At 39.7% G+C, this 26,678-nt stretch overlaps 1 protein-coding gene across 1 annotated transcript in view; it reads left to right on the top strand.

Annotated features, from left to right (window-relative positions):
• Positions 1-26,678, top strand: part of adamtsl3 (ADAMTS-like 3) — a 573,867-nt gene that overhangs the window by 312,039 nt on the left and 235,150 nt on the right. The window contains exons 7-8 of the mRNA XM_048616129.1: positions 4,067-4,193; positions 14,594-14,668. Of these exons, the coding sequence (XP_048472086.1) occupies positions 4,067-4,193; positions 14,594-14,668 (202 nt within the window). The remainder of the gene's footprint in view (positions 1-4,066; positions 4,194-14,593; positions 14,669-26,678) is intronic.

Here is a 26,678-nt window from a genome sequence, read left to right as displayed (position 1 = left end):
TCTGCCTTCCTAAAACCATATTTCCTTTAATTTATGTGAGAGTTGCTACAAGAGTTGCCAAAGTGCTTAATTATAAACATGATTACTGTATTCAAACTGTGTTGTAAAGATCATTTGGGTGTCTCTGAATTAGCTGGAGGGATATGAGCAACCACAAAATCTCACAATCTAAAAATAAGATTTCTACATGAAAATCATGCTTTTTTGTGAAAGGATAAACTTCAACGAAAGTTTTTTTAAAAAATCCAGCGGTAAGAATGGAAGATGGAACTTGAATAAGTACCTCGGTCTTTTAGCAACCTGCAGTCAAAATATGATCAGAATATTCCTTTACCTTGAAATTTAATTTGTTTGATTTATTTAAATATTCAGCAGCATTACATAGAAGTTACATTTTGATGTTGTCCAATTTGTATGCATTTTGATCCATGAACCTAGCAGTAATATTGAACATTTACTGTTCTTTGTTCTGCCTATACTGCTCTGTCTTGCATTCTGTCCATGTCAGACTGATGGGCGATCTGCACAGATTATTTGCAGCCTGGAAAATGCTGTTACATGTGTGAGAGAGGCTCAAGAAAGGGAAATAAAGTAAGGGAGAGAGAGAGAGAACTTCATTTTTTTTTGGAAAAACATAAGATAGCTTTATTTTAATTCCACAGCTGTTCTTCAAGGGAAGGAAAACCTGATTATGAAATACTGTCAAATGCCACAAACCAGTCCTTGCCATAAAAGTCATGGGACAAAAGTAGTTTCAGATCCAAGAAGCATTATAAATAGTGTGGCATCAAGAAACCTAGCAAAACTGCAATCAATGGGTATCAGGACAAAACCCTTTGCTGGTTGTAGTCGTATCTGGCACAAGGGAAAATGGTTGTGGTTGTTGGAGGTCAGTCATCTCAGCTCCAGGACATCTCTGCAGGAGTTTCTTAGAGTAGTGTCCATGGGCCGACCACATTCAGCTGCTTCATCAATGGCCTTCCCTCATCTTAAGATCAGAAGTGGGTATGTTCACTGATTTCAAATTGTTCAGTACCATTCATAACTCCTCAGATACTGAAACATTCCATGTGCAAATGCAACAAATCTGGACAATGTCCAGACCTGGGCTGACAAAGAGCAAATAACATTCGCACCACACAAATGCCAGTCAATGACCATTTCCAATAAGACATGCCACCGGCCCTTGACATTCAATGGTGTTGCCATCACTGAATCTCCCACTATCAACATCCCAGGGGTTACCACTGACCAGAAGTTTAACTAGATTCACCACATGATGAAAAAAGTGGCTGTAAGAGGTAGTCAGAAGCTAGGAATACTGCGGTGAGTAACTCTTCTCCTGACTCCCCAAAGCCTGTCCACCATCTACAAGGCACAAGTCAGGAGTGTGATGGAATACTCCCCACTTGCCTGGATGGGTGCAGACCCAACAACACTCAAGAAGTGTGACACCACCCATCACAATGCAGCCCACTTGATTGGTGCTACATATACAACCCATTCCATCCACCATCACATTCAGTAGCAGCAGGGTGTACTACCTACAAGATGCACTGCAGAAATTCACCGAAGCTCCTGCGACAGCATCTTTGAAACCTGCAACCACTTCTATCTAGAAGGACAAGGGCAGTAAATAAGTAGGAACACATCCACCTGCAAGTTCCTGTCCAAGCCACTAACCATCTTGACTGACTTGAAAATGTATCACCGCTCCTTCAGTGTTGCTGGGTCAAAATCCTAGAATTCCCTCCCAAGGGCATTGTGGGTCAACTGACAACACATGGAATGTAGCAGTTTATGAAGGCAGCTCACTTTCTCAAAGACAACTAAGGATGAGCAACAAATGCTGGCCAGCCAGCAAAGCCCACATCCAAGAGTAGATTACAAAGAATAACAGATGGGGCAACTTAGAATCATTCTGTGAGGACCATGCTCACTACCAGTAAGACAATGACTTTCAGTGCTAACATTATGGTCTGTGCTATGCAGGACAAAAAAAAAAGCAGCATTTTATATCCTAACTTAACATCAGCTCCAGATTCTTGTCTTGCCTCCCACTGGTTAATATAGTTACAGGCTGATTTTTAAATTATATTTTCATGCCATCAGCAGTTATTATTTTCCTCCAGGGTTGTGCAAGCCACAGTTTTGCAAAACTGATAAGTATATTGCTGAAGAGGTACTATAAAGGTAATAGAATGCTAGTGGGCTTGTTAAGGTGAAATAATATTACTCAAAACACATCACTGAGGGAAAAAAAAGGTTCTTCCAATCCAGAATAAAAAGCAAAATAGTAAGCATTAATTGTTTTACTGTTTAAAAAAAAAACTGAGATCTGTTAAAGGTGGGTCAACACTTCTGGGACAGTTATGTATCATTGCAGTCTCGTAATCACTGTAGGAGTTCCTCAACTAGGCAACCTTGTTTCACTCGTTCTCAACGATCATATATTTATTGCTGAATATAATAATTTGCACCATGCAATTTTTCTTTCAAACATATGTTTTATTGGGTTTATTTACAATCATGGCTTCACGAAGAGGTTAAAGACCATTTAATTACCTTCAAAGGCACTCAGTGTGGAGGCAAAAATGCAACAACTATGTGTACAATGATGTGCCACCAACAGTAAATAAATGAATGGTTGAATTATTGAATGGGGAGCTAGGGAAAATTCTTTCAGTAACGATACAGGGTTTTTGTACATTCAGTTTGAAAGGAAGACAGAGTTGGCTTAACATTTCATGCACAACATGGCACCTTTGACAATGCTGCTCCAGTTTGTTACTTTTGTGTGGGTTTCCTGTTGGACCACTGTTGCATTAGTTCAGTACAGTAATGTTTAAATGATGCACATGTTAGTAAGTGACAGTTAACTTTTGGAATCTTTTTTTCAAGCTGTTTACGAGGAATGAGGTCTCTGTCAAAACACTGAGCTGTAACAGCATGCTCTTGTTGGAATCTTTGCACTTTTGTTAGTCTTAGCAGCAATGTTAACCATGTTTTTATAGCTTGTAAATTACTCTGAACAGTGTTGCTGTACTTATCACTTAACACCTAAAGCTGGAAATTGCAGTAAGTGTATCCAATATGTTTGTATTAAATTCTTGCCCCCACTGTATTGAGAAATGAAAATGAATTAGAACCTCCATCAAAGGAATTTCATACAAACATCCTTGGTGCTCAGACTGTGATGTTTCCTAGAGTAATTTTAGGGTTTATTCACCACATTTAGTATTTTACTGAACTGTGCAAGGCTTTACAGCTTTATATTATTTTTAAAATGTTGATAGTTCAGAAAGAACAGACTTATATTTACAATACACTATCAAATCCTTAGTACTTATCAGTCTGTTTCATTTGCATCAGGTGAATTATTTTGTGAAATGAAATTGTTCTGTCCACAAGTGCTGCAGACAATTTATGCTATGCAAAGCCAGAGACTAATAACCAGCTCATCTGTTTTTGGTTGAGGGAGGAATGCAGACAAGAGTACTGGGGAAGCTCCCTGCTAGTTTGAATAGAGCCGTGGGATCTTCCACATCCACCTAAATAAGCAGATGGGGGCCTCGAACTAATCGCTCGTCAGACAAATGGCTCCAAGTAATGGCACCTCTGGCAATGCAGCGCTCCCTCAGTACTGCACTGGAATTTCAGTCCGGTTTATGAGCTCAGGTCTGGAGGTGGGCTGAAATCCACACTTGTCAAAATTGATTCATAAATGTTTGCAATTCAGCTCGCCTTAGACCACCCCTTAAATATGTGTAACCTCAGACAAGATGAAGACACACTTGAAGGGCCATGCAGCAGAACAATTTATTTCACATACTTGATAGAGATTCTTTGACTTTTCTTTTGTAATGCTGTGAAATTCTCCAGAAATTAAACCATAGTTCAGGCATTCCAAACAAATTAGGAGTCAGATAAAGTGAACTGCGCTGTGACAGAATGAGGCCAGCTTCGAAATGTGAAGGGTAACATAAAAATAAACAGAATTTCTGAAACCTGAGCTTGTGTACTGTCGGCTTCAGCCTTTTCTTGACTGTGATGTTGTTGTTGGCAGGTGGTGGGCTGTGATCGGCAACTTGGGAGTAAAGCCAAGGAAGACAACTGTGGAGTTTGTGCAGGCACTGGTTCAACATGCAGACTTGTACGAGGACAGTCCAAATCACACGTGTCTCCTGAAAAATGTGCGTCTCCTATTTTATATTGTTTAACATTTTTAAGTCACCTGTGTATGAGCAGAACATTTATGCTGTAACATTGGTTAGCATGAGATTTATTTTAAAGAGGAAAATTATTTTTGGTGCACTTTCAGCTTGTGTGCTGTTCAGTATTTCTCTTAAACTCCTCCAAAAGCCTAGTCAGTAAGGGTGCTAACAGGGGTCACATTAAGCAGTACAAATTAGAAGGTCCTAATGTTGGTTTTCTGTATGTGTTATCATCTCCCTGGGAATGATTAGGGTGGCGTGAAGTGATTAGGGAGTAGATTACATTGGCCTCAACGTCCTGGTTCCCTTCCTATTCATCAATTCCTTCTAAAAGATATTGTGTGCCTGTAGGATAAGAAAAGGATAAATAGAATTGATGGACATCATCTCCGTAGAAACAAAAAAGACTTGAGGTTCCTTTGCCATTCAACTGATCACCAAGAGAAGTCGCTCCCTGCAGGAGGAAAGGAAGGGAAACAGTGGCTCAATGTTTGTTAGCTCCTTCTACATTTTTATGAGATAATACACATAGTGTTTTGGAAATGTACGCAGTGAAATGGCTAAACAGTGGAACCAAATTTCCACTACATTCCTCCTGGAGTTATGGCTGGAATCCAGTGCAACTGCTCTAAAAAAGCCAGGGACTTGGAAATGTTGTGTCCCAATCTTAGTCAGGAAATTGTTGTCAGCTGTGTAAGGAGTGAGGTATCTGCCATTCCTACAGCAGTCTTCAGGCTGGAGGGATTCCGTACTCCGGGAGCAACTGCTTTTATCCTTAAAGGCACTCCTGTTTGTTTGTTTGGATGCAGGTATGGGAAGTGAGAGACCATGGGACTACCTCTGATGACTTTTCAAGCCAAAATATTTTGGAGCATTTTTATGTTTGGAATTAAATTGAATGGATATCAAACACCCTTTTTAAGAGCTCTTAGCCTGCACTTGGAATATACACGTGCAAAGCCTGTTTGATATTTAATCATATAATAAAAACAAAGAGAAAGAGAACAATTTTCTGTTGATATACCTTTTTTTTGTCTTCTATAAACTTTAGAAAGTGTATTTAGCTGAAGACAATTATCTTTGAAGATAATCACCTTTGTTTGACTAACAGTTAGCAAAGGCGAGTCCTCATTACTTAATCCTGTGAAAGGTTCTAATTTCAGGGGCACAGGGAAAGAGACAGTCAATGGTAAGTTGTATGGCTAGTTTCATTTTCCATTGTAAATCAATTTCTCCACAAAAGTTGTTTCAAATTTTAAAGCTGAAACACTGAGGAAAGCAGGAATGTAGCAAAGGGCAGGTAAGAGATTGAAGAGGGTCAAAGGAGCAGAGACTGCCTCTGGCCTCTCACTACCCACCCTTAATTGTAGTAAGTAGGAGTTGGAGGGGAGCGGAGAATGGATTATTTAAACTTGAGGTAAGTGGTAGAAGAATGGGATAAAGAAAAGATACAGTGATTGAAGAGATAATTAAATATTTTAATGATTCATGGGATGTGTCTGTCATTGGCAAGGATAGCATTAATTTTTCAGCCGGAGTGGCCTTTGATAACCCTGTATTTTCCTTAATGGTGTTGAGAGGTGACTTGATAGAGGTGTACAAAATGATCAGAGGCATAAATAGAGTGGACAGCCAGTGATTTTTTTCCTAGGGTGGAGGTAGCCATTACAAGGGGGCATAGTTTTAAAGTGAGTGGAGGTAGATAGGGGAGACGTCAGAGGTAGATTCTTTACTCAGAGAGTGGTCGGGGCGTGGAATGCATTGCCAGAGAGGGTAGTGGAGTCGGCCTCATTAGGGGCATTTAAGCAGCAATTAGATAGGCGTATGGATGATAGTAGAGGTGGATGTTAGATAGACCTTAGGTTTAAGGTAAAAGTTTGGCACAACATCACGGGCCGAAGGGCCTGCACTGTGCTGCACTGTTCTATGTCCTATGAGCCTCCTGAGTGTTATTGGAATTGCACTCACCCAGGTGAGTTGAGAATATTCCACCAGCTTTGTGGGTGATGGAAAAGAATTCAGAAGTTAGGAATTGAATTAATAAGTGAGAACATCCTCTGTTGAGCTGTTCTTGTGGCCATTGTATGTATGTTTCTGGTGCAGCTATATTCGTGGTTGATCGTGATGTTGATGGACTCTCCTCACCAATGGCTGCATTGTGCACCTTCTACAAGATATCCTGCAGCAACTTGCCAAAGCTCCTTTGATAGCACATCCTGAAGCTTTGAGCTTGACTATTGGCAAGCACATGAAAACACCATCACCTTCAAGCTCCCCCTCAGGTCACACACCGTCCTGGCTTGGAAATACGTTGCCATTCTTCCACCGTTGCTGGGTCGTAATGCTGGAAGTCCCCTTCTTAACAATGCTGTGGTTGTCCCACTATCTCACAGATGGCTGTGGTTCAAGAAAGTAGGCAAATTAGTGATGGACAGTAAATGCCAACCTTGAAAGCAATGCCCCTGTCCTGTGAGGGTATTTCTAAAATATCCCTTTTGAGGTAAATGGACAGAGAAGCAGAAGAGGACAAGGAGGAAACAGAAAGAATTAAGAGGAAAGAATCAGAAGGGAAGAGAAAGAGGAAGAAAGAGCAACTCAAAACCATCTGAGCTGAGTAAGAGTCAGTATACCTCCCAACTAGCAGTGTTCAGCACGAGGGATATTGCTTTAAATATATTACAAACCAGTCTGTATTATTCATCACACTGACTTGCTACAAACTGTGGTGTAATATTGACTCAAATGTAATGTTTGTAAAGTAAACAAATTACAACTCAAACAATTGGCATAGTAACAAGAAGCAAGAAGCAAGTAAGAATGGAAAACAGTGCAGTTAGCACAAGGGAAACTCAAAGTCCTTACAGCTGGCATTTTATCCAGTGAGCCAACTAAACATAAGCTTTAAAACTCTAACAAATTTATCCATAAAATTTGCCAATTTCTTTGTTAGAAATGCAGTTCTTAAATATTAGGTCTAAGGCCTTGCATGCATCATTACAATTGCAGACATCCAGACACACTTTTCCAGTCCCTCCTGTTCAGTATCAGACTTTTGTCAGTTTCAAATCCTGAACTAATGCTTTGGTAATGATCAGACTGAGAACTGAACATGAAATCTTTTGGTCACAATACCTTAATATTGTCTCATGTACACCTCATGTTGGCTTTTATTGTTTTCTGAATAACCTTAAATTGGTGACCCATGGTTCACCAATTTTCGCCAAATCTGCTCCATCCAGACCCCTAAGATTTTTCACACCTCCGTCAAATCTCCATTTAACGTTTTCTAAAGAGACCAGCCCCAGTTTCTCTAATCTATCCAAATTCCTGAAAACCGTCATCCCTGAAAGGATTTGTTTCAAATTATTTCTACAGCTTCTCTGAAGTCTTCACATTATTACTAAAGTGCCATACCCAGAACTAAATACAGTACTGCAGCTGGGGCCAAACTAGGGTTTTACAAAGGTGTCTTATCACCTCCTTGCTTTTGTGTTCTGTATCTCAGTATTTCATTCCAGAATAAAGGGTTGCACATTTAAGACAGAAATAAGGAGGAAATTGATTTCTCAGAGGGCTGTTGAGGGTGTGTCATTAAGTATATTCAAGGCTAAGATAGAGTTTTAATTTTTAAGGGAATCGAGGGTTATGAGGAAAAGGCAGGAAAGTGGAATTGAGGATTATCAGCATAGCCATGATCTCGTTGAATGATGGAGCAGACTCAATGGATGTAATAGTCTATTCTGTTCCTATGTTTTATGGTCTAATCCCATATACTTTGCTAAGTACTTTCTCAACCTTCCCTGCCACTGCCACTTTGAGCGATTTGAGTACTCTGCCCTAGGTACTTCTGATCCTGCACTCCCTTTGTATCCTTTATTTAACATTCTCTTCCCCATTCTTCCACCCTTCATACTTCTCTGCATTAAATTTAGTCTATTGCATGTCCAACTATTCCACTATCCAGTGTTTTCTTGAAATTTACAGCTGCCTTCCTCAAGATTATTCAGATTTTTGTATAATTGACAAATTTTGGAAGTGTGCATGACTCTCCAAGTTTAGGTCTTTAATATAAATCAAGAAAAGCTGTGGTCCTGATCCTGACCCTGAGGACCTCCACTTTAAACCCTCCTCCAGTCTGAAATAAAACATCATTCGCTAATCATTTTGTTTCTTGTCACTCAACCAACTCTGTATCCATACTGCCACTGTTTCTTTTTTTGATGTACCATTTGCTTTAGTTTTTCTGGAAAGCCTCTTATACGGCACTTCAAAATCTTTAGATATACGTATACATGACATCAATTATATTACTCTCATCAAATCTGTCTGGTGCCTCATGAAGAAGGCTTAATCAGATTAGTTAAACATTATTTACTGTTAACAAATCTATGCTCGCTCTCCTTAATTAATCTACATTTGTTCAAGTGCTTGTTAGTTTTGTCCTGAATGATTATTTCTGCAAGATTTCCTTGCCAAATTTAACTGACAAGTTAACAAGTTTTGCATGGCCTGTAGTAGCTAGGTTGATCCTTTAAACCCTTTCTTGAACAAGAGTGCAATATACCAAACTTTGTTTTAACTGGTACCTTAATCAAACAATGCTCTTCATAAACTGGCCAAAAGTATATACAGCGAACATTTTATTAACTGGCACCTGCGGGACCAGAAGTGTAACCAGTTGATCAAATATTCTGGCTGATCAAGAAGTCCTCATAATCAATGTACAAACACACACTAGGTAATAGAAACGTAATGCAGGGGATATACGCATCAACTTTGCCTTAAATTAAACTTACTGGCAGAGAGCCTTCTCTCTCGCACCATCACCTGACTACTCAGACGTAGTGGAGATCACAATAAAACAGTAAACTTTGTGGTATTTGTGGTATATAATTTTTTGCAGGTTTATTGAGAGTGCTGGTTAAAACAAGGTTTGATGTACTTCAAATACCGCGATCTACCACAATCTCCAAGTATTTATGCCGTAAATAAAGTGTAACAGTGACGTGTATACCCCGTACATTACATTTCTATTACTTACTGTATGGTTTTGCATTGATTTTAAGAAGTGTGTTGTTTTTAAACGGAATCTTTGAAGGATGTTGATATCTCGAAACTTCACTTAGTTGGTGTTTACTGCGGTTATGTATACTTTTTGATTATCTGGAATATTTGATCAGCCGGCACACTCCTGGTCCCATAGGTGCTGGGAATTAAAACTCTTTTTGCTGTATTTGCATTCTCCTGTCTTCTGGCCCCAAATGCGTATGTATGAGGATTGGAAGATTGTGGTCAGTGCCTCTGCATTTCCACGCTTGCTTCCCTTGATATCCTCAGATGCCTTTCATCCTGTCCTGATGGTTTAATGAACTTTCCATAGCTGCAGCCTTTCTAATAACCACCTTTATCAATTTTCAGTCCATCTTCTTCCTCTTTCCCTATGACCTTGGAAGCATGTCTTTCTTGATTAAGGCAAATGCAAAGATTTGCTTGATTTAATCCAACAAGCACTGACATTCTGAGGAAAGGTCACCGGACCCGAAACGTTAACTCTGTTTTTTCCTTCATGGATGCTGCCAGACCCGCTGAGCTTTTCCAGCAACTTTGTTTTTGAGCACTGACATTGTTTGTTTTATCTATCCCATTTGAGGATAAGTAACTCTGCTGTGCACAAATTTAAACAGGATGTGCTGGAGAAACTCGGCAGACCTGGCAGCATTTGTAAAGAAACAAAGTGAGTTAATGTTTTGAGTCCAGTGCGACTGTACTTTGGAACTGTTCCCAAACTGTCTCTTCTGTCAAGGCTATCCATTGTCCCATTGAAGTTTTGCCTTCTAATCTTTGGTTCCATTTTACGTGCACCCAGTTGAAATTGATGGCCGTCCAATTCATTGTTATTATACAGGATTGCTTTTCCTTTCCCACAGCTGACGTAAACCTTATGATACAGTGATCACTATTTCCTCAGTTTTCTCCTAATGACACTTAACCCACACCATTCCCCAGAACCAGATCTGGCATTGTCTATTTTCTAATTGGACTGAAGGCATACTTATTTAAAAAAAACTCTCCTGAATGCACTCCAGAAACATTTCTCCCTTTATCCTTTATTGCTATCCCAGTCGATGTTCTGAAAATTACCACCAAGTAGTTTGCAGTTTTTGCACCTCTCTATATTTCAGGGTGGCAAACGCTATAGCAAAACAATGCTGAAGGAGTAGTTTGAGGAAGGGTGAGATTAGTGCTGCCAAGACATGAGGAATGCAGACAGGAGAGGAACAGTCTGCTTGTTGACTCCCTTCAGAGCATCCCTTCCCCTGTTCCTGCCCATTCCGGCCTCTTAGAGCCTGTGTGCTCCCCTCCACAACCCTTCCCTCTGCCTCAAGCCTGTCAGACATCTTCCTAGGCTTGGTTGGACCTGACCCCCATGCCAAGGATTCAGGCCAGAGACAAACTGCCAAACTCCACTTTGAATTTAGGGATTTGCTCCATGTTGAGTCTGAATGCTGCTGTCATCACTGGGCAAATTTCTGGAGCACTCCACACACTTCTGCCCCCGCACCCTCCCATCCTAAGTGGCACTGTGGTCACTGCCACCCTAGACCATTTCCAGGAACAGTCAGACTGGAACCCTCCTCCCCACCCCCAAATTGTCTTGATGTGGGCAATTATCACCACCCATCAAAGCTTAAGCCCCTAGGAGATTGTTGCCAGCCACTGCTGCAGTGCTGCTCCATTGTGCCTGTGTCTGCTCATTGCTTTCTACACCAACCACTGGATTGCACATGCACAAGCAGCACAGTGAACATGGGCATACACCAAACATGATCATACACAAAACATGATCAGGCAGAAAATTCCAGAACAAATACCAACCTAGGAAGCCGGCCCCCAGGACACAGGATAGGACAAATTCCAGGAAAGTCTCAGAAAATCCATAACAGTTGGTTACCTTGGTGTAACTTATTTGCGTACCTATTTCTTTATATCTTTCCCACTGACTAATTAGAATACATCCAGTACTGTGTGATTCATTAAGCTCCAAACAAACAGATTCTATCCTTGATTTCTCTGGGCCATCCTCTTTTTCCAACACCACAATATAATCTTTAATCAACGTTGCCACCTCTTCTCCTTTCTTTCCTACCTTATCTAACACCTTGTGTCCAGGAATATTTCCTATTCAGTCACCTGTTTTTCCTTTGTGCTGCATCGCTGTCCTCACCACTATGCTGTATGTCCATTTGTTTATTTGTACCTTCAGCTCACCAGTCTCATCTGAGATACTACTGGCATTGACATACATGCAATATAAACGTAACTTGCACATTCTCCTTATTCTGACCCCACCTAAAACCTTACAATTTCCATGTCTCGGTTCTGATCTCCCTTCTGAAATCAGTTCAAACTACACCTCTACAAAAGCATACCTCATGCAAGGACCTTTATTCTGCACATTGGAGTGCAACCCATCTTCCCTGAACAGTTCCATCACCCCTACATTTGATCTGAAAAGCCCAGGTATATGAAACCACTGTCTCCCATTTCTCCTCCATTAGATCCTGTTTCTGTGTTCACTGATGCATGGCTAGGAAACATACTAAAAATCTGCAAGGGTACTACAAGATTTGGCTGTTTGAATTAGTCCTTGATGATTGTATGAAGCAAATTTATCCTTTCTCATAATCTCATTCAAAAGTTGTTACATGCAATTTTAATTGGCCTGTTCAGATCTGTTATAACACACCTCTAGAGCAGTAGGATTTGAACCTTCTGACCTGGAGGTAGAGACACTACCACTGCAGCTCAAGAACCTGCCTAAAGTTAATGTGATGTTATTTGTTTTTGGCAAAACATGTATTGAGCTTCACATATGTTACCTGTTACCTCAGCTTTTCTGTTGAACGTGCAGAGACTAATGTGGCCAATAAATTTGATTTTTCTTTGTCATATCTTCGATTGAACCACTGCAATGGGTTTCACTTATGGTATGGGGGTAAAAGCAGCTTTTCATACAAATTGCTGAAGAAGTTTGTGTTAAATTGTTGAACTATCTAAACCGGACAGATCCCAGATTTGATTCCTGTTCTGAATTTCATTCAAGCTGGCAGCAAAATGGTACAATGTACTATTTCTTTCCAGTTTTGCAGGGAACAGCAGAGGAAATGTCAAAAAACTCAACATGTTTACTTTTGAGCTCTCACCAGGACTTGCTGGTACCAGTGCATATGTGAGAATATTAGACAAATGCTGCATTTGCCTGGAATCTAGCAACACATTGGTGCCTTCAGAAGGAAACTGTAATAAATTTGGAACTAGAAAATGTCAAAACAACATCGATGCACAAGTGACTACGTTGGAAGTCTTGAATTTTATTCTAAAAAATAGGTTTTTTTTCTAGCATTATTTAGGCCTGTTTGGACCATTCCTTCCCTTGTCCAGACCCTTTTCTGCCCCTTCGGGCCTTCTTGAGCCCCTGTCCTCCCCTCCACTTAACACGTTGTGCTGCAATGCATCTTTAAATATTCAAAAACTGCTTGCTGCTGCTGCTAAAATGAGAGAGAAGAATTATTTCAAGTTAATAAGAAAGTGTTTGTATCTGTTATCCTCCAGCCAAATGTAATGTGACTGGAGCTGTTTATACACTTTTTTAAAAAAGCCTAAAAATAAAGACAGTAACTGTTGGCTGCCAGGGCAACACAATGTTCCAATCAATTTGATTGTGTAGGTGGACAGATAAGCCATGCATTGTGGAACTAAGATGAAAGGCGTCAAGGGCATGGAAGACATGAGACCGTTTTCAGTCTTGAAAAAGATCAACATTTTTCATTCATGAGATCACTAAAAATACTCCATATGCCACATCAGGCTGAAATTTAGCCTAAAGCAATCCTGCTGTAACACTGCAATATATTTTCTGACTTCTGGATCTGTCCAGATGATTAACAAGAGCCTGGTTGTTAAATACTACCTGGTGTTTGTGATAATTCAGGCATTTCATTTTATCCACAGATTGTCTAATATAGTTGTAAATAGATTGCAAAGTCCATTTCTGCCCATTTATCATAGTCATGTCAATCCTTTGTGCTCTCTGTATGAGGTGGCAAGTCGTACAATTGCGATACTACATGCTATTTAAACAGTCATGAGAAAGTAATCAACAGTAAGAAACCATTGATTCCAAAAATGCCAACCCAAGAATGATTTTCAAGCTGTTCTAAATTTACAGTGCAATTTTGTTATACCTTTGCATTAATTGGCTCAGTGACAAGTGTTATATTACTTTAGCAAACAGTAAAGATGAATATATTGTGTGTTATGTTTAAGTTACATTTATAAAATGATTTATAACCTGTGTATCTGAATGTACATTGAAATTTGATTCACTTCTAATACATTTTAATCATACAAAAAAAAATTGACGATTCTGAAACATCTTAACACATTTAGAGTGGATTTTTGGATATGTAAACGCCTGAAGTTTTAAAAATTGCTTTCAAGATGTAATGTAAACACAACTTCATTGCCATAGAACTGTGCCATGCATTTCCATCCTCCTGGTATGGAACTTGGCACAGTCTCAGCCTTACTAAGTGCTCTGATGAGTGAAAACAGCAATGGCAACCTCAGCACTTAATGTCAAAGGTAATAACTAACAGGAGACACAAGAATTTGACAACTTTTTTTCATGTGCAAAATTGTAGAAAACAAAACTAGATTTGATTTTTTTTTCCCCAAAATCCAACATTTAAGCAAATAAAGTGATGCAGTTACCTGACCCAGTTCCAGAATTTTGGATTTTATCGTAATCACATAATACAGTTGCCACATGTTATAGTCCAAAACAAAATAGACAAAATTGTTTTCATGAAAATGTTGCCATCCCACTCTGGCAAGTAAATCAAACAACAATGCTTTCTAAAAAGCACAAGTTAAAATTGAGCTGGAAAACATTTGAACTTTGAACATTGCTGAATCTAGTTGTTAAAATGTGGAGATCATATGCATGATGTCATCTTACTTTGATACTTACTTTGTTATCTGTTAAATGTGAGGCAAAGTAATCAGTGCTAATGAGTACTGTAGTTGTAATTCATGCAGTAACTGTTGGAGTCAGTTGGCATGTAAGCTATACAGCGAAGCCACAGACAAGTTCTGGCTAGATTGATCCCTCGAGCTTGGGCAGGAGCCAGGATCTGTCTCGGTGTCATATAGTGTGCAGTCAAACTTCTTGACACTTTTGACAGCTCGTGACCAAAACGAAGTGTCATGTGAATATCCAGGGCTCAAAGAGGTTCGGTGTGATGGTTTAATAAATGTTAACTGCTAGTCGGTATATATCAGATGCACAATTGATTGCCATTTCCATAACTTTTCAGTGGAAGACACAGTGATTGCAGTTCCATATGGGAGTCGCCACGTGAAAATCACAGTGAAAGGACCTGCTCACCTTCGTAAGTTCAATTTTAAAATGCTTTCCATTTACCATTTTAAGGTAAAGAAATATAAACAAAATCTTAGCATTCGTTAATAAATACTGTATAAAGGGAAAAAAATCAGATCTGTATGTTGTATCTTCTTAAACTCGAAGAACTGCTGACTTTTATGCTATCACTCAAGTTTTGCATTAAAAATACCCTTAATTGCTTTCGCTAAATTGGGTAATTGTATCTTTACAAATAACAGGACCCATGTGAGTATTTAGACAAAGGAACATCATCAAATCTAACACTGTTTTCTGAACTCTACAATAATTAACCGAAATATGTTAATCCCTGGATGCCTGTTAGTGACAATTATAACTTCAGTTTTATATTAGTCATGTCATTGTCATACTGATAAGTTTTCTACAAAACTTATAGAATTCACCCACTTCATACTTGCATAATATTATGCCCAATAAGGTAAAAAATCCATTGTCCATCAAAGCGATTGTTGTCTCCTTAGAGCCACACATTCCCAACAATTGCAATTTCTATTTAAATAAATTCAGGATGGAAATATCTTTATAAAATGATTTAGGTTTAATTTGTTCGATAATTCAACTTTTCTGCTCTGAACTTTCAATTTTCGGGCCACTGTCCTGTATAAACTTCTCCCCATTCTTTCAGGCTCACATCATAAACTATTCAGAAAGCAACTGCCAGAAGCTGTCACCAAGATCTGGCACCGTTTATTCTGGCTTGTTGGAGATAAGCCCTAAGTTGTATCAGAACATATTCCTCTGTCAACGCAACTCTCCCGGTCAGCCCAAAAAACAGGCAGAAAGTTATGGAAGCCATTCAGTAGGTTGGACAGAAATGACATAAAAAGAAACAAAGTCGGTGTTTCAGGCTGAAGACTTTTATGTTGGATTTCCAGTGTACCCGGCAAACTTTTATTTTAGGCAAAGTAAATAGGAACTTGCAAATTGGAGGAGAGGTGACATGCATCCTCACATTTACCTGAGCTAACTGGGTAGCAGGGAGTTCAAATTGTTGAGCAGATTCATCACCAAGGTTGATTGCTGTGTTTGAAATTTCAATCTAGCAATTGGAATGAAACTTGGAAGAAATTTTTATTGTTTTTCAGACATGTATTTCTCAAACTTAGTAATGCAGAATTTGAAAATTGAAAAAGGGATGTATTATAGAGTCAGAGTCACACAGTACAGAAACAGACCCTTTGGTCCAACCAGTCCATGCTGAACATAATCCCAAACTAAACTAGTCCCACCTGCCTGCTCCTGGCCTATATCCCACTAAACCTTTCCTATTCATGTACTTATCCAAATGTCTTGTAAATGTTGTAATTGTACCCACATCCACAACTTCGTCCAGAAGTTCATCCCACGTGTGAAGCACTCTGTGTAAAAAAAAACAAAAATGCCCATCATGTCTTTTTTAAATCTCTCTCCTCTCACATTAAAAATATGCCCCGAGGCTTGAAATCCCCCCTTCCTAGGGAAAAGACAACTGCCTTAACCCTATCAATACTCTCATTACTTTATAAACTTCTATAAGGTTGCCTGTCAACCTCCTACGCTCCAGTGAAAAAGGCCCAGCTTCTCAGCCTTTCTTTATAATTCTAACCTTCCATACCCGACAACATCTTGGTAAGTCTCTTCTGAGCCCTCTCCAGATTAATGATATACTTCCTATAACTAGGCAACCAGAACTGGACACACTACTCCAGAAGATGCCTCACCAATGTCCTGAACAACCTTAACATGACTTTCCATCTCCTATACGCAAAGGACTGAGCAAAGAAGGCAGTGTTGTTAAGCTTTTCATATAATATTCATCAGGACAAATACAAGAATGTCAAATTTCTGAAGATCACAATTTATGCTGTAGGACAACAGGATGCTGCTTGGTTGACAAGTCAATTGTGATTGGCCAAGGTGTTGCCCTAGATTTTACAAAAAGCTCTCCACTCTTCTTGCTAATGTAAAAAAGCATGGAACGCTCAAGCACATTCCTTACATTTACATAGGACAGACCCTCTGTACAAATGTATATCGCTTATAATAAGTGCAAATAAGCTTGACATTATAAGCTTGACTGATGTCTTTTTTTAAATAATATTCAAGCACCTTGTTATAAATACAGTAAGATGCCTGAGAATGCATCTCCTACTTTACATGTCTGTCTAAAAGGTTTTCAGCCGATCTTTAATAAGAAACCAGAGAATGAAGAGGATGGCATGAAAAGGTATCAGTTACAATCCAGCCTCTAGGGCAGCACAGCAGCAGTGGTTAGCACTGCTGCCTCACAGTGCCATGGACCTGGTTTCAGTTCCAGCCTCGGGCAACTGCCTGTGTGGAGTTTGCACTTTTTCCCCGTGTCTGTGTGGGTTTCCTCCCACAGTCCAAAGACGTGCATGTCAGGTGGATTAGCCATGCTAAATTGCCGATAGTACCCAGGGATATGTAGACTAGGTGGATTAGCCATGGGAAATGCCGGGTTACAGGCATAGGGCGGGGGAGTGGTGAGTCTGGTGGGATGCCCTTCAGAGAGTTGGTACGGACTTGTTGGTCCGAACAGCCTGTTTCCACACTGTAGGGATTCCAGGATTCTATGATTCTCTGACTCCATTTTTGTTTGGTTGAGATTCATCTTGTATTACTGGCATTGATAACTTTCATTGTGTAATTTTTGCCAGTTGCAGCAAATGTAATGTGGCAATTGTTACTACTTCCCAAAAGAAGTAACAAAGCCAAAAAACACCTAGGTTGTATGTTTTGCCATGTCAAAATAAGCCTGTGAATATACACTGTTTTTCTTAAGCAGCCATGGCAACAGATTACAATGCAAGACAACATTCTAAGTAGGCATGGGGTGATTAATCTCAGATGATGCTAATCTGGAATTAATGTCAAGTACCACTTGTAGTAATCATTTGTTACAATCTTGGTACCTGATTCTGCTAACCACCATTGGAGGGACTTCCATCTCACGTATCCAAGATCTTTCTCAATTGTTAATCTGCTAATTAACTCGGATGACTACTAGCAGGTGGGAGGTAAGGGATACTGGATCTGAATGAGTCAGAAGTCTTTTCTTTCTCCTGTTGAATTGTAGAATGTATTGCAGATATGATTGTACTGTGAATGATTCCCTAAAGTGTTTTTTACTATTCAAATGGGAATTCCATAATTTTCTCTGACCCTTGATTATATGCCGTACTGAAAGGATCAGTTAAACCAAAGAAAGCAGCTTGCAACAACCCATATGATTAAAAAAAGAATCAGCCACAATCCAGACAGGAATTTTTCTTTGGTTTCATTACGTAGTTACAAATTGCACATAGAGAATATTTAGTGTAGGTTGCTACACTAAACTACTGCAGGGTACCTAGTGGAAGCCATTGCTTAAGCTGCATGTGGAAAGGGAATGGATGTGTCAAACCTCAGCAAAAGAAAAAATTGCTGTTATTTTAACCTGGTCATGGAGTATGTTTCAAAGGAGGATGATATTGCTTTTTCCTGATGGTTCCTCCCTTAGGTATAATGAAAATTCCATATTTTTCCTTTGCAAATAATACTAATGTGGAAAATATAAAAGCATTCTGAATATCTGTGATTATAGAATAATGAACGAAAATATCTTGAATCCCTGATCAGTTACAGACTTCAACTTGGAACAGAGATTGGCAAACATGCAAGGAAATGGAGGATCCAATCCCAGGGCATTATTCAGAGCTTCCTAGTCTTGTAAGGGTTCAAACCTCTGTTTAGCCTTGACTCTATCAGGGGGAAAATGAGTGGAGCTGGAGTTCTTTTCCATGCATTCTGAGTCTTAGTGCAGGTCCCAGTCCAGCCTATCAGTGGATGTTGGTAGGCTGATTAGTGTGCAGTGTACCAGTCTTCTTGCAGGCCTGAAGGAGATGTCTGGCATTAGGTACCCTTGAGACTAGTAGGTAAAGTTTGAAATTTCTGGGTCACTTGACTAGATTTGCACAAACAAAAACAGAAATTGCTGGAAAAGCTCAGCAGGTCTAGCAGCATCTGTGGAGAGAAATCAGAGTTAATGTTTTGGGTTGAGTGAGCAAAACGTTAACTTTGATTTTTCTCCACAGATGTGGCCAGACCTGCTGAGCTATTCTAGCAATTTTGTTTCCCCTCATGCAGTGAACTTCATTGCCGCCAATCAATTCACAACACCAGGCAGTGACAGCAGGTAGCCATTTACCAATAAATAGTTATCTTCACAAGTCGGATGATGTTAACAACCCATAACCTTTTGTTTTGTCACATTGCAAACATTTGAGGATATCTCTATCAGGTTGTGACTGTCAGGTAAGTCCTAATTTCACTATTAACAAGTGCGTTCAAAAGGCATGTTCAGGAATTGCTCTTCCCATGCATATATTGTGTAGATTGGAAAAGAATAGAATTTTTTGATTTACCTTGGCGTGTACATTTAGCAGAAAAAATGTGCTGAGTTTCTATTCTATTACATCATGTATTCTTGAATGGGATTGTAGGATTGGGCACGAATTATCATTTCCAAGTTTGAGCAAAGCTGTTCTTATAGAGTCATGGAGTTGTACAGCACAGAAAGAGACCCTTCGGTTCAACGCGTCCGTGCTAGCCAGATGTCCTAAATTAATCTAGTCGCATTTGCCAGTCCCACATCCCTTCTAAACCCTTCCTATTCATATACCCATCCAGATGACTTTCAAATGTTTTAATTGTACCAGCTTCCACCACTTGCTCCGGCAGCTCATTCCATACACACACCACCCTCCGCGTGAGGTCCGTTTATATCTTTCCCCTCTCACTTTAAATCTTTGTCCTCTAGTTTTGGGCTCTCCAATCATGAGAAAAAGACCTTGGCTATTCACTCTATCCACGCGCCTCATGATTTTATGAACCTCCTCGGCCTTCGCTTCTGGGAAATTAGCCCCAGCCTATTCAGCCCCTCCCTAAAGATCAAACCCTCCAACTCCAGAAACATCCTTGTAAATCTTTTTTGCACCCTTTTGAGAGTAACACCATCCTTCCTACAGCGGAAATGAACACAATATTCCGAAAGTGGCCTAACCAATGGCCTGTACAGCCGCAACATGACCTCCTAACTCCAATACTCAATGCACTGATCAATAAAGGCAAATGTATCAAATGCCTTCTTCACTTTCCTGTTTACCTGTGGACTCCATTGTTCATTTAAAAAAACACTTTCTCATCATTATCTTGAAAAACACTGCAGCTAATTAAGTAGCTTTGAAGTTTTTGTTAATGTGTAATGTAGAAAATGCAGTAGTCAATTTGTGCAAAACTAGGCCCTGCAAACTGCAACATGGTAATCATGAAATAATCTGTTTTAGAGTTGATGGGGGGAAAGATTTAGCCAGGGCACTGGGAATAAACCTCTTGCTGTCCTTTGAATGAGTGCTAAGATTTTGTTTACGCTCATCTGGAAGTGTTGCCAACTCCTTAATTTAACCTCTCACCTGAAGGGTGGCATTTCCAGCAGTGCAGCACACTCTTAATAATGTTCTTGAGTGTTACCCCAGATTGTGTGCATAATTCTCTGGTGTGGAGCTGAACTCACCACCTTCTCACTGAGATGCAAGTGTTCTACAATTGAAGCAATTATTAACCTGAATGACAATTCTTTATTATACAGGCATCTGTGATATTTTTAATGTACTGAAATGTCATCGTCGTTAAATAACTTGTGTATTTTGATTTAGTCTAAACGCTGTTTTCAGCTGGAAAATTTATGAGTCATATGAAACATTTTGAAAGGAAAGGCTGGCAAGCCATTTAGCATGTTGGAGTACTTCAATGTAAAATCAGGAAATATTGGATACAGTACTGCCGTGCTCTCAGTCTGAGCTGTTCACTCTTCTCCCATCTCATTTCCTAACTTTTCACAAGGTCTGTTTTTGATTTCTACTCTGCTGATTGACCTCAATATAATTTAGTGCAAATATATTTTTTCTTGACTATATATGGTATTAAATTTGAGGATAATTTTGTGGGCATAACCTTTTGTGTATGTTGTGTTAAATATCTTGTGGAATTCCAAATTCAGGCAGATAATAAGCAGCACGAGAGATTGGCAAATATGAACTTTATCTCGATACACTGAGCAGTAATTTGGAAACTAACTAATTATTGATCAGACAGTTGAGTTCAGTGGTTAACTGCTGATTAGCCAGTTGGTTAGGTATTTCAGCTAACTGCTAGTTAACTTGTTAAGTAGGTAAGCAAGCTGATAAAAGGACTGAACACATTTCAATTATCGGAAAATACAGATGGCACCAAGGGAAATAGAAGGAAAATACATGAACAATTCAAGTCATTATTTGAATCATTTATTAAGTTTCAAGCTATTGTGATGGAGAAATCTGTATGTTTGACCAAGGTACAAGTTTTGAGCTCATCATCAATTCTCCGGTCCCTTTTCAATTACATGTTTGGATACTGTTGTCATGTCTAATATTGATTCACATTAATTTTTGTGCTTAATTCCATATGATGTTGGGACAGCTGCAAGGTTAGGGCAAAGTACTCACTGATGCAATCTTCTGTTAAATCACATGATGATCTCAGTAGATAGGGCCCTATCAAAGCTTCACTTTGTGACCACTATTTTTCTATATCTGATACTGATTAAAATAGAAAGTCACCATTGTGGGACTCTCGTGGCTACTTAGAATACTTTGTGCATTGGTTGAATGGAAAGGTATTTTCTTTATCCAATCCAACAGCCTTTCTTTTGCTAGTTATTCAATGGATAAAAATATAGCGAAATCTCCTTCTTATACCCATTGTGCATCAGTGAAATGGTACCACTGCTTCCTCCTTGTGCACAAGCAATAGTCTTTATAGAATGGTTACTTTTTAAAATGTCTCCTTTTAATTCAAAGTTAAATGGAATAGTTTGGAGTGGGAGATGTGACTTCTTATTAATTTTGCCCAGTGTAAAGCCATTCAAATTAAATCTACCCAGAGATAAACCATCTGACCTGATTATAATAGAAACAGAAGTTCAAATCAAAGTATATTTAAATCAGCTGTCAGTTTTCACACCTGGGTGCAAAGAATGATCTTGCTGTGCACAGGCTCTGACTCAGGTCAGACCAGCAATTTAGGGCAGTATAAGCACAACAAATACTGCCATGCCAGACAGAAGAAAATAACTTTGCAGGTTAACCACCAAGCTAGGTGCAGGTGAAGATAGATTCTTTGTAAAAAAAAAAAAAATAGGATTGTGGAGAGCTAAAGTCCAAAGAACAGCTAGACAGTGCCTTACTACTGAAAGTTCATTTGATTATGCTCAGAAGGAGAAACAATGGCCTAGTAGTATTAACATTACACTAATATAGAGTCATAGAATCCTACAGCATGGGAACAGACCCTTCGGTTCAACTGATTCATGCCGACCAGATATCCTAAATTAATCTAGTACCAATTGCCAGTATTTGGCCCATATCCCTGTAAACCCTTCCTATTCATTTACCTATCCAAATGTCATTTAAATGTTGTAATTGTACCAGCTTCCACCACTTCGTCTGGCAGCTCATTCCATCCACACATCGACCTCTGTGTGAAAACATTGTCCCTCAGGTCCCTTTTAAATTGTTTCCCCCTGACTTTAAACCTATGCCCTCTAGTTTTAGACTACTATACCATGGGGAAAAGACTTCGGCTATTCACTCTATCCATGCTCCTTATGATTTTATAATCCTCTAAAAGGTCACTCCTCAACCTCCTACGCTCCAGTGAAATAAGTCCCAGGCTATCTAGCTTCTCCCCATAACTTAAACCCTCTATTCGCGGCATCATCCTGGTAAATCTTTTCTGAACCCCCTCCAGTTTAATCACATCCTTCCTATGACAGGGTGACCAGAACTGGAAACAGTACTCCAGAAAAGGCCTCACCAATGTCCTGTAAAACTTCAACATAACAACCCAAGCCCTATACTCAAAGTTTTCAGCAATGAAGGCAAGTGTGCTAACTGCTTTCTTAACCATCCTGTCTACCCGTGATGCAAATTTCAAAGAATTATGTACCTAAATTCCTAGGTGTCTCTCTTCTAAATCACTATGCAAAGCTCTACTTTTAATTGTATAAGTCCCACCTTGTCTTGTCCCAATACCTCACATTTATCCAAATTAAATTCCATCTGCCAGTCTTCAGCCCATTAACCCAATTGATCAAGATCTCTTTGTAATCTTAGATAACTTTCTTCACTGTCCAGTATATCATGAATCCTGGTGTCATCTGCAAACTTACTAATTATGCCTTCTATATTCACATCTAAATCATTTATATAGATAACAAATAAAAGTGGACCCAGCACGATCCCTGTGGAACACTCCTGGTCACAAGCCTCCAGTCTGAGAAATAATCTTCCACAAACACCTTGTGTCTCCGGCCATTAAGCCAATTTTGCATTCATCTCTGAAGGAATAATACTGAAAGATCTTGCTTGCAGTATTATTCAATGGATCTGTTTTGGAGAATTTCAGCAGCGGTAGAGACAATACTTTGCTGATTTGTAGTGAAGGATGGAGACGGATTGAAGCCTTAAGTGGGAAGTCCCCGAGGGTTGTTGGGTGATGGAGAGAGATCAAAGCTAAGAACCTGGTTATCAAGACTTGCTCAGCTGGGCACAGATGCCAAACCTTGGCACCCATCATTGAGAGGTACCTCAGCATCTTACCAGAGAAATTCCACATCAAATTTTGGCTGTAGCAGAGAGAAATATTTCCTCTAACTGCCATTTGTAGCTCTCTAGTGGCACTGTGTGGTTCCTTTTAAGACTGATGCAGAGCTGAGCATTTGACATCTTTGGGGGGGTGTTACGTATGTATGGACTGTTTGTTCCCTACAGCATTCCCAAGTTGTTGCGCAGTTGAATGTGCACCTCAGCATCTTGTAGGTGTCATTTGGCAGAGAAGCTGTCAACTGCAAATTGAGCACAGGTGGTACAGGTAATTGTCATGATATCTGTCATGGAGAGACCCCACTTTTGTAGAGATTTAAAGCATGGCTCTCAAATGAGTGCAAGGTTTAGATACCAATGGCTTACTGATCTGAACAGGATGACAGCTCCCTTTTCCATGTCTTAGCAACAAGTCATCATGATGCTGGTCTCTGTTCACTGTCTAAGATAATAGGGTGCTGGCTCAGGAGGACGGTGACAGCAAAACGGGAATGTAAGTGGGAATTCCAATCAAAGCACCCGACTTTCCACCTCTTAGACCCATCTACTGCCTTTTGCCAGGACCTCGTTTGCTGCCTTGTTTCCTAATGGTTAAGTCTGCCTGTGCACATGTCCAGTTGGTGCAGTTTTTGGTCTCTGAAATCTGGAGGACGTAGGCCAAAACTCCGTGTGGGACCAAGCACTCTGCCTTTACCTGTGATGATGTTGCATGGGATGCACTGAAAAGCAGCAGCAGGAAGTGACTTCATCTTTCACAGGATTGAAGTCATCCTCCTGCTACTCATTGTCCTCATCCTCATCTTCCAGGACCACCTGATCTGAAAGTGACTGACAATCATCTTTATCTTCCTCCACTTGTAATCCTCACCACATAATATTGTGTACAGCATTGTCATTCTGGTTATCCTCATGGTGAGCACTGATGGGTGATGTCTTGATATTAGGCTAATAATTAGTTGCTTGTCTGAGGTTAATTATCTCTGTGGGCTAGTTTATTTCAAACAGTAAATCACATTGTAAGTTATGAAGCAGGCATTACAGCATCCAGCTGATTTCTATGACTGATGCTTGCAGATCACCTGCCAGACAAAGTCATAATATTGTTTGTACATATCATGTGGAGCCCTTTAGGATGAATTTGCTTAAAGGCAAAGTACACACAAAACAAAGGGGGCCTGAATATCTTTTGAGGTACCTAAAACATATTTTCAGAATTTCAGATGTCTATTTTGGAGACAATATCCCTCATCTTCTATCAGCTGGTCCTTAACTCTGCTTGTTGGAACTAAAAGGTCTGGAACGTTGGCTTGCTGCAGTAGGAAAACTCCCTGAGAATCTGGCTCATATCTGCATGAATCTTTTCTTGTGGTTGCACACCAGCTGTGTACTGATAAAATAATATCCTTTGTGGTTGATTAAAACCTCCTGATTACATTAATGGTGCTCAGATTGCCATATGTGTATAATCAATGGCACCCTGTAACTGCTGTGAGTGGAAATCCAGTCAAAGCAGTGAATGTGAGTGCTCACTAATTCTGTTTTTTGTCAACGCATGCACATGTAAAGAACTCCCAGTGCTGGGAAATAATCCTGTATGGTCACCTGACCTTTGTATGTATGTTTAGCAGACTGAGCGATTCTCAATATGTCTTTGGTAGCACACTGGAAGGAACCAGAAGCACAAATATTGAAAGGAAAAGAGAACTTTTCACAGCCACTTAAAATAAAAAGCTGCTAGATCCAGCAGGGAGCAGGTAGGAATTGCAGACGTCAGCGACCATCTGAAATGACAACCTCAGCCTGCAGCCTGCTCTGCTTCTGTTTCAGTTATGTCAGCATCACAACCTAATAACTCCATCGTCAGCCAGCATTTGTATGAGCAACACTAGCTACACCAGGCTTGATCTACTCAGATGGTGGTCCTGAAAATGAATACTTTTAAATGGAATTAAGCTGAAGATGGATCTTGAAGATTCCAAGTGATGGGACTATGACTATTTCTTTTGGTGATTTCTTTTTGACCCTGAAAGGAAAGATACTTGACAGTGTCTTGGGAACACATGACCGTTTGCAGTTTTGTGGATGATTATCGTTTCTTTTATTATTTAACCTATTTTTCTAATCAACCTTTTCAGAAATATTATTACACACCTCTGGAGCAAACGGGACTTGAATCCAGGTCTGCTGGTCCAGGAGTAGGGACTGTGCCACATGCAGCCCCACTTAATCTTCAAGTTGTAAAGACTGTTTTTAGTTTTTGGCAACTTCTGACTTCCATTTTCCAGTTAATAATCCAAATGAAAAGAATGAGTCCCTTATGTTGTTTCCCTCCTTTGCTGTGTCGATTTCCGTTCCGTATCTTTGATCCAGGTTGTGACACTGCTGTGTGTCATATCCCCATTGTGATTCATACAGAATTATGCAGCATGTATGTGGATGACTTCAATTTTCCCTCTTTGCCTCACCTTATGAGAATCTCACACCCAACCTGTGTGTTCCAAGAACGAACAAGCAAATGTTTGGGAAGCTACAACTCGGATATTTTTATAGCAATACCAAGGATTCCTCCTCAGAAATCCAAGAATCCTGTTTGCTTTGGTGGTTATCTGCTGAATGTGAAACCTCCATTGAACTTTCATTTTAAGATGAATGCCCATGTTTGGTTGTATATCGACCAATCGGACAATTTGATGACTAAATTTAAAGCTATCTGTTGGTGGCTCCTTTTTTTTGATAATGCACAGGACATGGCATTTGTTTGGCATTGAATGCCAAAAAATACCTATTGTCCTGCCATTTCTGGAATTCTAGAGGGTCATCTTTCTGTGATATGACCTTGAGTTTTCTCTGATGCATAACTACATGGTCAATGCAAATGTTTACTCCTGTTTTTAAATGTGGTAGAAAAGTTGTTAATATTTATTAAGTTCCAAGCACGAATCACGGAGACCATCAGGAGAAGATATCTCTAGGAGAGGATGATACCCTATCATGTATCACTCTGTCCCTTTGATTGATGAAAAAGTGTTGGATCAAATTTAATAATGGCCCCGAGTTCCAGCATAGTAAAGTTTAGACTTGAGATTTTCATGAGGAACTTTTGTGAAATCTCATATTACCGTGTAAGGAATTTTTCATCTTTCACAGCTAAGGGTGAAGTCATCCACAATCTTCAAAAGCTGCATTTTGACTGAAAACCATACTGACTACCTATCAGGAGGCAAAAACAGAAATTGCTGGAAAAGCTCAGCAGATCTGGCAGCATCTGTGGAGAGAAATCAGAGTTAATGTTTTGGGTCC

The sequence above is a fragment of the Rhincodon typus genome, chromosome 33 (assembly GCF_021869965.1).
Source record: "Rhincodon typus isolate 14 chromosome 33, sRhiTyp1.1, whole genome shotgun sequence".
NCBI classification, from domain to species: domain Eukaryota; kingdom Metazoa; phylum Chordata; class Chondrichthyes; order Orectolobiformes; family Rhincodontidae; genus Rhincodon; species Rhincodon typus.
This window is presented reverse-complemented; position numbering and strand designations above follow the sequence as displayed.